The sequence below is a fragment of the Lycorma delicatula genome, chromosome 11, assembly GCF_047948215.1.
Source record: "Lycorma delicatula isolate Av1 chromosome 11, ASM4794821v1, whole genome shotgun sequence".
In the NCBI taxonomy this organism is placed as follows: domain Eukaryota; kingdom Metazoa; phylum Arthropoda; class Insecta; order Hemiptera; family Fulgoridae; genus Lycorma; species Lycorma delicatula.
The window spans coordinates 40,007,896-40,025,409 of NC_134465.1; the positions used below are offsets into that span (position 1 = coordinate 40,007,896).

General features: G+C 30.3%; 1 protein-coding gene across 1 annotated transcript in view; it reads left to right on the forward strand.

The window, feature by feature from the left end:
- btv (dynein cytoplasmic heavy chain beethoven) overlaps positions 1-17,514 on the forward strand; it is a 220,129-nt gene that overhangs the window by 182,843 nt on the left and 19,772 nt on the right. The window contains exons 60-66 of the mRNA XM_075378958.1: positions 2,004-2,167; positions 4,761-4,919; positions 6,572-6,958; positions 8,127-8,264; positions 10,596-10,779; positions 15,003-15,166; positions 16,034-16,270. Of these exons, the coding sequence (XP_075235073.1) occupies positions 2,004-2,167; positions 4,761-4,919; positions 6,572-6,958; positions 8,127-8,264; positions 10,596-10,779; positions 15,003-15,166; positions 16,034-16,270 (1,433 nt within the window). The remainder of the gene's footprint in view (positions 1-2,003; positions 2,168-4,760; positions 4,920-6,571; positions 6,959-8,126; positions 8,265-10,595; positions 10,780-15,002; positions 15,167-16,033; positions 16,271-17,514) is intronic.

Below are 17,514 nucleotides of genomic sequence, written 5' to 3' on the forward strand. Positions count from 1 at the left end.
CTACAACTAGGTGCGCATCCTTTAACAGAGCCGTACGGTTAGACAAATAGTCAAGTACCATGGCGTGCAGGACTACGGGAACATTGCGGCGTTCCAATTCATAGAGGACAGATCGCTTTTCGGCCTCTGCCCCGTACTGCAAACTTGCATTGGCATTACCGATTGCGATTGCGGGCAAGAACAGTGTTCCTATGTTCTCATCGTCAAGGCTGACAACAGTCAATGGCTGTCAGTCAACCTACTTTGCTGTGGGGTTTAGGCAGCACAGCTGAGTTGTGCGTTGCAGTAGTGCCACTGTCGGCTAAGTAAGGACGTTTTCTTTGTTTTGCATCGTGTCCCCGTTCTTAGGTTCGTGAGGCCAATAATCTTTTCAATCCTGTGGCAGGTACGGGAAGACAACACCGGTCGTTGTCTTCTCTTACATAAGCCTGGAAATGGACCTACCCGATCCTTGTTCTTTCCTTAACCAACTTGTTAGCTACTCTATTTATTTGTAGTCGCCACTGTTACATTTTAAGTATCTCCATACGCCTATCTGAAAGATCTTATTCAGAATTGTTCATGCTTGCCGACAGCATTTACTATGGCCTCGTTCACTTCTTCTTCAGTGGTGTCCACATCTATGTACCTTATGTGGACCACCACCCGTCTATCTCCATGAGATCGCAAATTGACTTAGAGATCTGCTGCTTTCTTGCAAAGGGTGGCGGTAAATTGTTCAGTCTTTTCCACACCCTTGTTGAAAACCTCACTGTTGAACAGAAAAACAACAGGGTGGAGGTGTACTGCAAATTGAAACTGATCCTGATTTTTTTTAAAATGCTATTACTGGTGATGAGTTTTGGATATTTGAGTACAACCCAGAAACAAAATGCCAGATAAAAGGAGTGGCACAATTCAAACTCACCACATTTCAAAAAAGCAAACATGAGTGAATCAAAACTATGCTAATTTGTTTCTTTGATAGTAATGGCATTGTCCATAAGGAGTTTTTGGCTACAGGACAGACTGTAAATCAATATGTTTATGCTGCATATGTTGGATGCTGCATCATGAAAATGCAACGTATCACACTGCACTCTCTATTAATGAGTTTTTGGCAAAATAAAAAACATTTCTGTAGTTCCTCAACCACCTCATTCAATTGACTTGAGTCCCTGCGACTTTTCCCTGTTCCTGACTTTAAAAAACACCATTTTGGTGTTTTTTTTAAACAGAGAACACCATTTTGTAACAGTAGAAAATGTAATCGACCATCTAAAGGATATTCCGGTTTCTTAGTTCCAGCACTGCTATGAAGAGTGGGAACCATTTGAAGCATTGCATGGCTTCCCAAGTGAACTATTTTGAAGGTGATGGAGTCCATATATAATTGGATTTTAAATAAGATTTATAAGATTTGTAAATAAAGTGGGTTAGACAGTCTAACAAAGGTTAGGAAACAGTGCATGTTAAGACATAGAATGGGGAGGTCATCTGTCATTAGTGATGATCTGGTTCGCCTTGTTTATTGCTTTTCACAAAGCGTAATACATGATGCAAAAGAATTTAAAGAAATTGTGTTGTGTTAGGCATCTTCACTCATAATGTTTTGTTACTTCACAATAATGCTCAGTCAAACCTAACAGTTCTTCATATAATTGGCTTGAAACAAATGGATTGCTCATTAATATCCAGCAATTTAGTTTTTGCCGTCTTCACAGACAGCATCACTTTATGAAAAATGTTTTAAAATTTGGTATCAGATGTCTTACTATCTTGAATATATAGTATATTAATGATTTAATGTATGATCTGATTACATACTAATGATGTCTTCTAACCTTTTTAAGATTATATCAGTACTTCCAGAAACTGAGAAAGATGCTGATAATTACTTAAAAGGCACTTGAATGAATAATTCTATTTATTTAAAAGCAAATAGTTTATGTTTTTTAATAATGTAAAAGTTTTTTCTATTATTGTTTACTCTTCTATCAATAATAATTAATTATAAATTTCAGGACCAAGGAAGATGATTCAAGTGGGTGAAAAATTGGTAGATTATAATTCTGATTTTAAGATGTATCTTATATCTAGATCTGATGATATTAAAATCTCTCCTAACGCCCTTGCCTTGATGTGTAAAGTTAATTTCACCACATCGCCTGCTGGACTTACTCAACAGGTAAAAACAAATTTTTGTTTTATCTTACATACCCATTAAATCAAAATATTAGTTTTCAGATAGGTATCTGCATATGTAGTTGATTTTTTTTTCTGTAAATTTTTGTTCATTTCATTTCAGATTAGCTGACTTTTTTCTGTCATGTTTCACAATTGATTTTTACCATTGTTTTATATTAATAGATTTACTGTTAAAACATTGTGCATTTATAATATTAGATTTTTTGAGTTGTATTCTTGTCAACTCTCTTTACATGACTGCTCAGAAAAAAGTGTAATGTATTTAGTGTGTATGTATGTATGTGTATATATTTGTTCCATCACAGCAGCTCAATGGCTGAACTGACTTAGCTGTATGATCCTGCATTGGAATCCTTACATTACTGGCAGTGTTATTGGCTGTATAAATATGTATACATGTAGTAGTGGAGACTTGCTGGTTGAAGCATAAACTTTAACGGATTGAATTATTGAACTATGAACTGTGAGCCTCTACCGCTGTGATAGCTGGCTTTGAACAGTTCAAAACAATCAAATGAATAATGTTACAAAAATAATAGAATTAAATTTACATTAAGTAAAATAATGTTAAGTAAATTTAAAAAATTTCTGTTTAATAATAATGGGTTCCTGTGGAGACTGCATGTAAGGCTAGAGTGATGAGGTGATGCAAGCTCCTTGAGCGAGACTAGACCAATCATCACCATCAACTGATAACAAACAGGGTGCCCTTGGGGCACTGTAATGGGGTGCTCTTATAATATCTCGGAAATAATCTTCAGATTTTAAAATTCAAATGGGGTATTTGTTAGCAGGTTGAAGGCTAACTTTTGCACACATCAGGTACACTCAATCTAACAGATCACGATTATTTGGAAATGTTGTTACATCTTTGCAACCAATCTTCTGATTTTCAAAATTTGAATGGGGTATTTGTTAGTATAATTGAAAATCATGATGGAACCAAATCGTACAAAAATTAACTGATATACTCAAAAATGATCCTTATTTATACAACTGCCCAAAAAGGAGTGTGTAATGTATTTACAGTGTAGTATATATGTTTGTTCCATCCCACAGCAGCTCAATGGCTGAACTGATGTTTAGATGTATGACTCCGCATTGGAATCCTTACATTACTGGGAGTTACATAGGCCACAAATATATATATATATATGTAACATAACGTTTAAATAAATTTAAATAATTTGAAAAAACTCTTACTATTATACTTGTACACAAAATAGTCACCTCTATGCTCTTTAATTATCATCCTACATTAATAATTATCCTACTTTAAAGAGCAATGTCTGTCAGCGATGTTTTTTTTTGGCTGTAAGTTTTATTTAATATTTATTTTAAGATAGCGTGTTATTTGATATGGTTTTCATAATCATGTGATGAAAATGAATAGTGATTTAACAATATTTTTTATCTGTAGTGATAATAACGTAGAGTTAATATATATTGACTTATAACAGTCGGAGGTCTAGCTGAATGGTTCATGGGACACTTATATATTTTCTCATTCCATACGATTTCAAAGTTTGGTGCGAGGTGGTTACATTAGGAACTCTGTGCCAGTTTTCAAGTAAATCTGTAAGTTTTGTTACAGAATACATTTAAATGCACCAATAAAAAATCATTGATCGGTAATGTGTTAGCCCACAAAGGTAAAAATACCTCATCTCCCGAGGTATGTTTGGTTTTGATGCACATCTTATAAAAGTGTATTGTTCTTACCATCTTCTGTTTCTTAACTTCAATCCGTCCTTTCCCATTTTGAGTATGGATGTAATTTGTGATCCTACCAGATCCCTAGAGGAAGATATCAGATCCTGTATGGCTAAATGTTTCCTTGATGTGATCTAAACAGTGATCTGTGAAAGAAATGGCTATACAGTAAGTATTTTTTCTGAGATAAAGCAGAACTCTTAATCTCTCATAAAATAAGTGTATTTAGTTAATAAGTAGGTGCTGAAGTCTTTGTTAGTTTATATATGATGATGATGATGCGGACCTGGTTATGAGTTACTAACATGAGTAAATACTGTTTATAAGGACAAAACTACTAAAAATGAAACCGGGGGTTAAGAGGTTCAAGATTGACCTAGCACATCAGACACTTCAGTGTTGAATAACATGAAATTCTTTTTGAGCAAGGAAAAAACGTTTACTAGGTAAAAAAGTAATTTTTTTAGAGCATTAGATTAAAACCATTTATTAAAGAAAAGAAAAGTATTCAGAAGTAAAGAAAGAAAAGATGTTCACTAATTATTAAAAATTGTTAATGTAGTGTGTGTGAAAATCAGAATCTCCTTTTTAAACAAGTCTTTGTAGATCACAGCTTTATTAAAAAAAAAAAGTGTTTTCATTATGTTATTCATTTATAAAGTTTTTAAATTTTTATTTTTCATATACTTTTAGTTTGTGTTTAAATTATAATTTTTACATGATTTCTGGATCATTCATGACATTGTATTATCCCTGAACTCTTTCTTGCTTTGTACCCTGAATAATTTAAATGTGTTATCCTGAATCAATATCATTTAAATAATTTAGTAAAAAGATGTATAGTTTTTATTAATTTTCAGTTATTGAGTTGTGCTTTAAAAGAAGAACGGCCTGAATTAGAAAATAGACGAACAGAATTCTTACAGCAAGAGGAACGTTTAAGGTTAGAGCTGCATTCCTTACAAGAAGCTGTATTACGTCAATTGGCTTCAGCTGATGGAAATATTCTTCAGAACAAGGTAATATTATTTTGATTTTCATTTTTAAAATTTATATTTTAATTGTTATTCCGTTACCATAGATTGTTTTAGTGCTAAAAATTAGTAAAGTCATCATCAATCAGTAAAACGTTATCTACCAGTTAAATTGGTTTGTCGATTGGTGATAGTCATCATCAGCCAATCAATCAACCATCAGTTCAATCAATTGATATATCAGCCGATTATCATCAGCTGATGATATATCAGCCGATGATCATCAATCACAATTGACGTATCAATGAATCATCAATCAATTTATCAATCGATCATCATTTATCATTAATCATCTATCATAAGCAATCAATTAGTCTTCATCACTAATCACCATAACTACTATCATCATCATTTAAGGTTTTTATTAGATGATTTCCAAAAATGTTTCTATGCTTTATCATGATTTTATCACTATTTTTTTCTTAAAATAATTAAACTTAAATACTGTTCAGAACATTAAATCTGTTACAAGAGAATTAAAACATAATTATATATCTTTATGTTAGATCTGATCCATTGTGTGCTAAATGATATATATCTTGACCCATTATACTTTATTTGATGAGTTCTGTCCTGCTGGAACCTTTGTTTACAGCTTATATATTTAGCTTCACATTCAGTGTCTGCCGATTGTCAGTGGCCTTATGATGTGTATTATTTGTAAATTTATAAAAAAAATGTTTATCTTATGATGTGTATTTTGTTTGTTTGATTTGCAATTTTTTGTTATTTGTAGTACTAAATAAAATTTTTATTCTAATTGTTTCATAATAATACACTATATAGATCATGTCAGGGATGGGTGTATATATACTGCTCCTTGGATAAAAAAAGAAACTGCCCCAGCATTTGCCTGGATGGATTGAGGGGAACTGTGGTAAACATTTTGGTCAGAGCAGTACCTCAATGCTCAATTATAAAATAAAAAATGAATGTGATTAAAGACCATACTAATTTTTTAAATATAAATGTATAAAATACTATAGTTACTAAATATAAAAATGATTACAAAATACCAGCTGAGCAACCTAAAACCAAACTGCTGCAGATAACACAGTTGCAACATGTAACATTTTATGAATGAAATAAAAATATGAAAACCTAAATTAAATTCTGTTTCTACTTTTACATATTTACCTTTTTTTATTTTAGAGAAGTTATTTAAAGTGAACACCCTGCACAGTGATGTGTTTTTCTTCTTTGGTGATTGATCATATTGACTAGCTGAACACAAAATTTTGTTGTCATTGTTATCATTTTCTTGTTGAATGTTCACCTTCAACCATATAGTAAAAGTGAAACAGCATTTATATCTTGAAAACAACTGTTGTTATTTCATTAAAATTGTTGATTTCATTCTATTTTTAATAATATATTAATAATTACTGTCTCAAAGGCACAGACGGCAGCATGCTAATTTGTTACACTAAAATTGTGATTTCTCCAAATTTCAGCTAGAATTTGAAATATTTATAATGATTCAAACTGTTACATTCCAAGCTCATTGTCACTAATGACAACTAAAAAGATTTAACATTAAGTTATTAGCATTTAAATATAAAATTATTATAATTATTATTGGATGATTTGTTTAAAAATAAGTTATTTTAGTTTAATATTTTATGCTTCTTTTGCAGGAATTACTTGCATCTTTAAATGAAACCAAAAGAAGTAGTGCACAAATATCAAAATCATTAAAGGAATCTGAACAGTTACAGTCAGAATTGAACGTAGAATGTAATGTTTATAGACCGTTGGCTGAATACGCTAGTCGATTGTACTTTGCTGTAATTTCATTACGTCATGTTAATAATCTTTATTGTCTATCGACATCTGCATTTACAAGATTGTATGTAAAATCACTTAAATCTACTTCTATCCAGGATAGCGATAACAATACGAGATGTCGGTGTTTATTACATTTAGTTTATTTTCATATATGTCGATCAGTGTTTAGATCAGATCGTTTGACATTCGCTTTGTATCTTGTGCATGAAATGTGTCCACATCTTTTTCAAATTGATGTAAGTATTATTATATGATGTAGAAATTAGATAATAAGATTTTTACTTGCTTGCTTGTTAGCTAAAAATTAGCTAATGAAATTTTTTTTAACAAGCAAGTAAAAATGTTATTATACATAATATAATGAACATTAATTTTGAATATGTTGAAATGAGCTCATTCCTAATTACTAGTTATTTCAAGAAAACAATAAAATAAGCATAAAACAAAAATAATCAAAAGAAAATAATATGAAATTGTGGTAACAAACTGAGTGTAAAAAATCTGTCTCTCTCTTTTAACACAACATTCATCAATTCAACTCAAAGTTGAAATGATGACTATCATAGTAATTATAATATTTTACACATCAATTGTATGATTGTATGATGTAAATATATTTACCACCTCCCACTTTAATTATTATTTTGTAAATTTCTGTTCAACATTAAACATAATAAATGGTGAAATTAAAATTTGTCCCCCTTTTTGTAAATTTAATCAATGAATCTTTCAACAATGGAGAGTGTATTTTCTAGCTACCTTCAAGACTTCACTATTATTCTTCTTAAGAAGAGGAAGGTTCTTCACTTAATTAACAATATTATAGGCCAGTTTTGTTATCAGTTTTTTCTAAAGTACAAGTATTTAAAAAAATTATGAAAAATCAACTTTAATATTTCTTGAAAATCATAATGTATTAACAAACTTTCAGCATGGTTTTTGGAAAAAATTATCTGTTGACACAGACATTAACCAATTTTTGGAAAATATTTTAAATTCTTTGTCGATCTCAATTCAAAGTCAGTATCAGAGACTTTTTGACTGCTCTCTACTGTTAATGACTGAAAAAGTAAACATCGATTTTGTTCATACTCTTTTTCAGATAATTGATGAAGCCGTTACTTGATGAAAATCCATCATAACAAAAGAAAATGAACAAAATATGTTATTTGATTTTCACAGAATTGATTTAAAAATCACTTTTATCGTACTTTTTTGTGTGGATCATCTCTAAAGTCTTAATTGTAACTATTTGGTTTGGTAAAAATTTAAATTTTTAATTCAACAATAAAATTATTTGTTCGTGTACTTACAGTTTTAATAATTTAAATTTGTTTTTTAACTAATACAATGCTAAAATGTTCATTTAATTTTTTTTATTTATATTTTTATTTAATTGTTAAGGAATGGAAATTATTTATGGGAGAAGCTATTGTTGAAGGTTTTGATCCGAGTGCCAATCGTGCAGAAATGGCGCGATTATCAGAATCTGTACCAGCATGGTTGGAACAAGATCGTGTCTATGATGTATTTCAGCTAAAGGTAATTTGTATTTCATTTTGTTTTAGCCTCTTCTCTTTCATAATATGATGTGCTTTATATTACCTGATATATATTTTCATATCGCATGTCCTGGGAGGTGTTCATAAAATTTGAGGACTAATTCAGGATATGAAAATAAAAAGATTTATTTGGGCAAATGTCTATCTAGCATAGTTTTCCACCTTTTTTTTGGTTGGAAACACCCCCAAGGCAACCAGTTTGGCAATTAAGCATCACTCAGTCACCTCAGGATGTCATGACAGCAGCCTGCCCTCCCTGTCTAGCCCCCTGTAGGGGCATCCTACCGGGGTCTCCCTAGCATCATCAAGACACATCAACTTCCTCTTCTGAATATCCCTCAGCTGGAGAGCTACCCTTCCCATCCCTAACCTATGAAGCACCAGGTGTGTGTTGTGCACAACTGGTGATCTGGTGCTTTCCTAGATGACCGTCATCTCACACCTCGAGGGTCCCCCATACCAATTTACCCAATTGGTAACTCCAACCCCCCCCCCCCACTCTTGCATGTTGGTAAACCAGAACATCCTAGGCATGGAAACTACCTCCCTATCCCTAGACGTTGCCATGCTTCATCCCAGGCTTCAGTATTAGTAGTAGATGCACTTCATGAAGGGCAGTGAGTGCAAGCCCAGCCCCTGGTCTGCTGTTCCCTGCCCACAATCAAGGCATTTTGTAGGTTCTGCATAATCTGCCACATTGTGGCCTTCCACAGTTGTAGCACAGGGTTGATCTGTCAGGTCCCTTGCAGGCTGCCACTCTATAGCTGAAACTCCAGCACTGGAAGCACTTCTTCTCTTCTTGCCACAGCTCAATTTTACACAAATGCCAACCTACTTTGGTGCGTCTTTGGTGGCTAGCAAACTGATGTTTCTTTTGTACAGCTGCACTGTGGCTTTCTTGGTGTTCCTGTAGGCTGGCCTGAGGTCAAAACACTAACTATTCACTTTGCATTGTTTGTTTACTTCTGTGAAGTTTTCTTAACAGTAATATTAAAAAGTGAAAAGTTGGAGAAATCTGCACATTGTTTCTGCATTCTACTTTCTTTAACATAAATTTTTTGTTAACTTTTCATTTTTACAAACTTTGGTCATTATTTGACAGAGTCCATTTTGTATTTCTAAGTGCCCCTGTTATGTAATATTTTCCTCCAAATTTTTCTGGTAGTGGTTATCTCAGTTTAAGAATGACTTATAGAAATCCATGATTTAATATTTTCATTTCTTAATAAATGTTATAATAAAATTAAGTCTCTTAATAAAATGTTCCTTTGATTAAAAGTGACCTCACGAACACAATTTTAATGGCTGCTGTTTCTTTTTTTTCCAATGAAATTGTGTTAAGTTTGTTGGCGATGCAATCAACACAATTAGCAGAATCACATATAACGTTATCCTGTACTTAATGCTCACAAGCTACTACTGTTTAAAATGTTATTTTGAAAAGAACATTATGGAAAGTCAGTAAAACTTTTTAAAAAACAAAGTAACCATTCACTTTTTATAAATCAAAACATGAAAAGTGTTTAAAGCTTTTATGAAATAAAAAATTTCCTACTACTTACTTTTTCATTATTACTTTTGAATCCTTTACTTTTAAAAAAGAAAATATCCAAAAATGTTAAAATTTAAAAAAGTACTTTCCAAAAACAGGCACCTGCTCTTCATTATAAATTTGATGCGGATAAGACATCTGGGATATGAGTGGCACACCCCTTCTGTGACATTTCTGTTCAGTTTTGTTCTCTGAAACTATACGACCGGTTCATGTGGTAAATAAAGTGACATCACTTAAAATATCGACAATTATAACAGTACTGGTATGATGTGTATATGAATTTGAGTGAAGAAGATAAAGGGAACCACTTATGTCTCATGTGGTGTGGAGTCATTTGCAATCATTTGATTATGTTACCTAAACACAACTCTACAGTTATAGTTTCTAGGGAAATTTTTACCTGTCGTTATTTGTTACCAGATTGATATTGCACTCTTGCTGTACATTTGTTTATTTAGTATGTTAAAATATTACTTAGTTGTAGAATTTGTCATATAATTCTACCTTCTATTCATTCTATCACTATAAACACAATTTAATAAAGCCCAACTTTGCTCTGCTTTTGATCTCTTCCTTATTTAATTGTTTATCTTAATTAGTTTTGTTCTGTAAATAAATAAAAAATCTAAATTTTCTAGTATATTATATTCAAATGTCTTAATATTTAATTGTAAAAATTACTTAGTTTAAGTAAAATTGTAAAATTCATTATAAACATTTCCTTGTTTTTATATATTTATTTGTTTTTATCTTTAGACCATTTTGCCAGATTTATATTCAAAATTGGATTTAGATAATTTAAAAAAATGGAAAGGTTTTCCAAGAAGTAATTCAGTTGCTCCAATTACTTTGTCTTTATTTCAACATGTTTTGCTGGTTAAAGTTCTTGCACCTGATTGTTTACATTCTGCTATCTCTACATTTGCTTTAAGAGCACTTGGTAAGTTCATATATTGTTTTTTTCTTTTCATCTTTTATAATTTAAATAATGTGCATGTGTGTGTGTGTGTCCATGTATTTATATATTAAGTATTGAAACTTCCTCTTTTTTCCAGTAAAAAAAAATATATAAATGTATTTTAGAAAAGAATTTAGACAAATTTAAAGTAAATAAATTTATATATTAATTAAAAAATAAATAAATAAACAATTAATTAATTTTGAAGAACATCGATTCATTCTCTGAGATTTTTGGCACTCTGAGAAGACTAGGAGATAAAATTAAAATTAAAAAAACTTTGATTATATTTATATTTAATTTGCTTTAAAAAATAATAATTAATTTTGGTAATTTGTAGTTATGCTTAAATTTAACTTAGTTTTACTAAAAAAATATTTATTTTATAAAAAAATTATCATTTTAACAAATTTGATTCAATTTAAATGTACAATAAAAATAGAGTAGATAACATATTTTTTACTTAGGTCTATACATTTATAAAAAAAATAATATCCACTTATGAAAAAAATATCAATTTCTACATACATATATATTTAAAGGCTTGGGGAAAAGTTTTTGTATTTTAATGTAAAAGTAAAACGAAGTTTTTTGTACTTTAAAGTTTATTAAACAAAATATGTGTGATTTTGCTTGACTACTTTTTGCCCTTTATGAAAAACTGCGATAAAGTGATTTTCACAGGACTCTTGAAGTTTTATACTGTTAAGAGAGTTCTGTAGAAACCGATACAAGTTATACTCTGACAGTGCCAAGTCAGGACTATACATAGAATGTATCAAAACTTCTTGGCCAAGCTCTCTCTCAATTTTTGACGGGTCACTAAAGATATATAGGGTTTTCCAATTGATCAATTCTGGTCACTTTATATCAGTTACAATTTTTGCAATTGTTTACAGAACAAATTAAAAATAATTTGATTGGGCAGCAGCTGCTCATAGTGAACAATTTCTTTCCAATCCTACACATGCGCACAAAGAAAGAGAGAGAGAGAGAGAGAGAGAGAGAGAGAAGATCACTTTTCTTGATATCATGCCACCATTTGCATAGCTTCACCTTGCTTCAGCCATGAACTTTTCTGTACATTGTTGTACGCAATCCATTTTTCATCACTCTTAATGAGCCATTTCAAAAGTGGCATTTCAAAAGTGACTAGTTTGATTTCATTACATATTCAGCAATAATTCACAGATGGATATTCGATCCATTAAATTTTTCATTGTTAAATGATATGTGGCACCTGAACATTAAGTTTTTTTTTTAGCCAGCCTTCTTCAAACAGGTTAAAATGTTTTATGGTCAACGTAAAATGTTTTTATGGTGACGTTTAGTCTGTTTGCTAATATTTCTCAATTTTTTCTATGATTTTATAGACTTTTCAATCGTTAGCTGATCAGAGCGAGGTTCATCATCAATAACAAAATTTTCAGATTGAAAACACTTGAGACAGCTGTATGCCACACGTACTGATACTGCATCTTGTCCATAACTTCACGAACCTTTTTTAGTAGCCTGTCACATTCTTCCCTTTTTTGTAATAAAATTTCAAAATGTATAAATTTCTTCTTAATTTTCAAGACACAACTTTTAAATAAATAAACTAATGTAATCATAACCTCTTTAAAAATATTCAGTGATGTGTCACCTTTAAAAAGTATTTAAGTGTAATATTATTACTATAGTTATGCCATCCTAAGACATCTATCTGGAGAAAACAAAGAAATCCCAACCCCGTATAAATATATATATATATATATAATTTTTTTTTAAATATTTAGTGTAAAAAGTAGCTTATTCCATCATTGTAGATCAAACTGAAAAAGTACTTGGTGCTGGACTCCTGTAACTTCCTTATGCAGTGGCTGGAATCCAACTGTGCTCCTTTACGGCATCAATACTGGTGTTTAACTGACTTGACCAATACCCAGGGAAGACTAGTGAAAATATAAAAAATTAAAATATTACATATGAAGTAAAATTTATATTGTGTAAAATAGAAATAGAGGAGAAATAAATTTACTGAACTTTTAGAAAAACCCTAAAAAAAACTTTTAGGGTTCTATGGCTGAATGATCTAAGTCAGTATTTCTAAACCTGTGGGGCGTGCTTTCCTAGGGAAGTGTAATAACAAAAAATAAATGGAGGACATGAGCATATAGAAAAGAAAATATTATTAAAAAAATGTATTAATTTACTGAAAGGAAAGCAAGCAAAGATACATCTGCCATAATAAATAACAAAATACACATTTTCACTGATATAATACACTTATAAAATGAGTTGTATCAGTACTGCACAATGTATTTAATTAGCTTATCAATATTAAATTAAAAATAAGTTTAATAATTATTAGTAACTCCCTTGGGCCTATATTCCAGAGCAAAGTTTTTTGAAGCAAGGTTTAATATTAGAAATAGAGACTCTCTGAGTTCTTTTTCTATAGTTAGCTGAGATCTATATTTTGTCATCAAAGTAGCCTCCATGGAAAATTCGATTTCATAAAGGTAGGATGTTGAAAATGCTAATAGTATATGAAATGCTCTTGTTTTTAGTGCAGAAAACTCACCTCTGCCCAAAATTCAGAGCGATTTATTACTAAATTGTCTTTTGACTTCTATTATTTATTACCAAATTGTTATAGACCTCACGGCCATTTGCTGTGAAGTCTATGAAGATTTATTCAGAAGTTGAAAGCCCTTCAGGAATATTTTGAAGTGGATGCCTAACCCACTCATTACTTGCTACCAAGTTGTCAGCAAGAAAATACTTCTTAAAATTTGTTGCCAGCAGAACTAAATGATTTTCAGGGTTGCAAAAACAAATTTCACATGTTGTTCTTCAGCCTTGCAAGCTTTAACACATTCATCCACATTTGCAAACATTTCTAAGTTTTTTGCTTTAAATTTCTGCTTCGCAATTCCAATTTTTTTATAATCATTTACCAAGTTCAAATCTGCTGTTTAAAATTTAAAGTACAGTTACTAGAGAAAACTGTTAGAAATTTTTGGCTGTTAATTTTTCTCCTTTTTGTAAAAAAATTATATATATATATATATATATAATACACATTAAAAAAAAATACATATATATATATATAAAAAAAGTAAAAATAAGACTGTATAATACAATTATAAAACCAGAAGCCACTTAGGCAGCAGAAACACTTCTCTTCCACCTGAACAAACAAACAGTTAAAGACAGACCAGAAAATCGAAAGAAGAATTGGATGAACCTGCAACAATAAAAAGTACTAGAAAAATGAGCAGTGGTGGATCGTGCCTGCCAGTTGTGTACAAAAAGTTAAAACCCACCACTGATATTGTGCATAAGAGAGACTAGGATTCTTCAGACATATTGTGAGGATGTAAGATTTAAGACTTCTGAAACAGCTAGTTCAGTACAATCTCAACTCGAAAAACACCAAAGCAGAATGCAGATGGATCAGAGAAATAAGAGAGGATCTGAAGGAAATCAGTCTTACACCAAAAGATACTTCAGATAAGATAAAACTAAGCCAAGAAAATCAAAAGCAAAAACACTTTCAAGAAAAAAACTCACAACACGAACATTTTCAATGCTAGAAAGGGTTCTAAAATTAGAACATATAAAAAAGTACTAGGAGGAACTGCAAGGCCCAAACAGTCCCATCGAAGAAACTTTGATAATAGACAGACTAAAGTGATCCTATGCGTTCATAAAAGATAATATATATATATTAGTAACTCTAACTAATATATATATATATTAGTAACTCTAACTAATGGTGAAACTAATTTTTATCAAAAAGAGATAAAGAACCACGTTAATAACCCAAATGTACAACACATCTTTAAATGAAATGAACAATCCATTCCTAATTTTGTTCATGGATTTAAAGTAGTTTAGTTGTGCATCCTGGGAATAATTAAATGAATCATTACTTCAGCTGTAAATAATATGACATCAAACATATCTTGAAAATCATGAAACTTCCTAGAAAATTTATAAAAATAAATAAAATTTTCTTCTAAAAAGACATTTTTGGAACAAGTAATAACCATATGGAGTATTATTCATTGTTAATTAAACTCAAAAGACAGAGCAACTTTTCGAAAATAATGCATTATATGTAAAAATACTTTGAGCTAGAGTAAATTTTATTTTGAGTAGGTACAATTTAATTTTTTTTTTTAATATAAATATTGAAATATTTTTTAATGTTTTAGGATTAGAAACATTATCTGCACCCGCTTTAAGTCTTGCTCAGCTAGTCGATGAGACTATAGCCAATGAACCAATACTGCTGATATCAGCTCAAGGCACAGATCCATCAATTGAATTACGTTCAGTCGCGACTACTAAACTGACTGATGAGGAAATATGCAAAGAGGTAATTTTAATCTCTATGATGTATAAATATGATATTTAACTTATATGATTTATTTTAATTTCTATAATATATAGATCATATCAGGAACATTGATGTACACCATTCCAAGGATATACCTCAACCAGTAATGCCTTAATGGATCTACCTCAGTGTTTGTTTGGTAGACTAAAGAAAAACAACAGGGGAATCATGATTGAAACAAATCATAAAATACAAAACTTAATAAATTAAAAAGAAAATAGTTAGTTTTTATTTTTAAGTAATTATATGAATTTATCAATTTTCTGTGAAATAATTAATGGTACAAATATGTTAAAATAATCTAATTTAATTAAAATAATAAAAAATAAAATCAGTACAGATAAATAACAATTTTGGATGTGTTAATTTGAAAATAATCTGATATTTTCATATGACAAATATACAAGTTAATTAAACAAAATTGCAAAACATTCAGGTTTATTTAAGAGATTAAAAAAAAAAACATCAGTAAACGAATATTATTTTAATTCAGGAAAATCTTTAATTTAATTATCAAATTGATTAGGTCTTTTAAATGATACGTATTATAAAATAATGTTTTAAATCAATTACATACTCTATAATGTAAGGTGAAAGTTATAGAAACTTAAGCTAGGGGCTGAGACTGAGCTAGCTTTCACTCTAAATCAAACTTCCAAAACTTCATGGAAAATATGAAAAAGAAGCTGTAGGGGGAAAATATATTAAAATACATTTATTCAGTAGCTGAGGATATGGGCTGCATTACATATTTTGAGATTAAAAAAACAAAAGAAAAATAAAGAATTACATCTAATCAGTCGTGTATGTGATGATGAAACTAAGGTATAAAATTGTTTATTTCAGGTTTCTCTTGGCCAGGGTCAGGAAAAATCTGCTCTAGATATTGTGATTTCTGCAGCTTCTGTCGGATCATGGGTCATATTAAAGAATCTTCACCTTATGATTAAATGGTTACCGTCACTTGAATCTGAATTATGTCGTCTGTCACCGCATCCAAAATTTAGACTTTGGATGACAACTCAACAACATCCTGATTTTCCTTCGACTTTAGCTTCAACTTGTTTAAAACTTACGTATGAGGTTAGCTTTTTATTATTTTATAGCAGTCTTCTTAAGGTATAACAATAAACCCAGTAAAGGATGACACTTTTGATTCTATATAAAGTGATAATTTAGAAAGTTGACTATTTAAGAGGTAGAGGGCTACTTACATTTATAACAGTGAAGTATCTGTTTATGATTTGAAGTTTTAAAGATTTTCCTCTACATGTTGCCCACAGAGAGGATGTATCATTTAAAAAAAGTCTTCTGTTTTTATGTTAACTTTATAATCAAAAAACCATGATCTAATCTGTATAAATTCTTACCATCTGGAAACTATGTTGACAAAAAGAATAAGCTAAATAGCGTTTAAAAAATGATATCTTGTGATGGCACCTTTCTCTTAATTAAAAATAATTTTCTCACCTACTTTATGTCAAAAATTTTTAGATTAAAATTAAAACAATTTTACATTTTTTGATATATTAGTTTTTCTGCCATTTTCTTGCATATCTTGTATTTGTAAAAAATATAATAGGAATAAAAGTGCAGGTAATTTTAAAAAATCTAATGAAATATGGTTTTTAAATGACAATATTTGATTATACCATTTACACAGTGAAAGATGTTTTGTTATTTTCTTATTTGCATTTAATTTGATAGACTGTTAAAAAAGTAAAGCTCATTTAATTTTAAATAATATACTTTTATCTAATTATTTCTATTTTAATTTTGAATGGGGGCTTTTTTTCAGGCATAAAAGGTTTTCATGTTTATATATTTATTTAATTATTAACACGTTTTTCAGCAGAAGGCTGAGAGGTAGGTGATTTATTTCATATAATAAAAATATCATAATTATTAATGATTGTTGAAAACTTGCCTTAAAATATTTGTGTATAAACCAAGAAAACAATATCATTAAAAACACATACAGTAGAACCCTTTCCACTCTGCTATCCAAATCTGCAAAGTTGAAGTAAAGCAGCCGTACATATGTAAAAATGTCAACATATAAACTCTTGTGACAGGAAGAAATCCCGATTAGACACAAACAATGTGTGCAGTGAGTCATGTTATTGTGATGTAACTTTCATAGATCCAGTTTCTTGCGCTGAGCCTCATTATGAAAATCACTGTAAACCTCATGATAATTTTGTTTGTTCATCTCCTGATGTACATTAATGATGGACAACTTGACAAAAAATAAAAACTTGTATCAATTTGACGACCTTATTCCTTCTCATTTGTTGTGAGGAAAATGAAGATTTCTGCTGTGAATA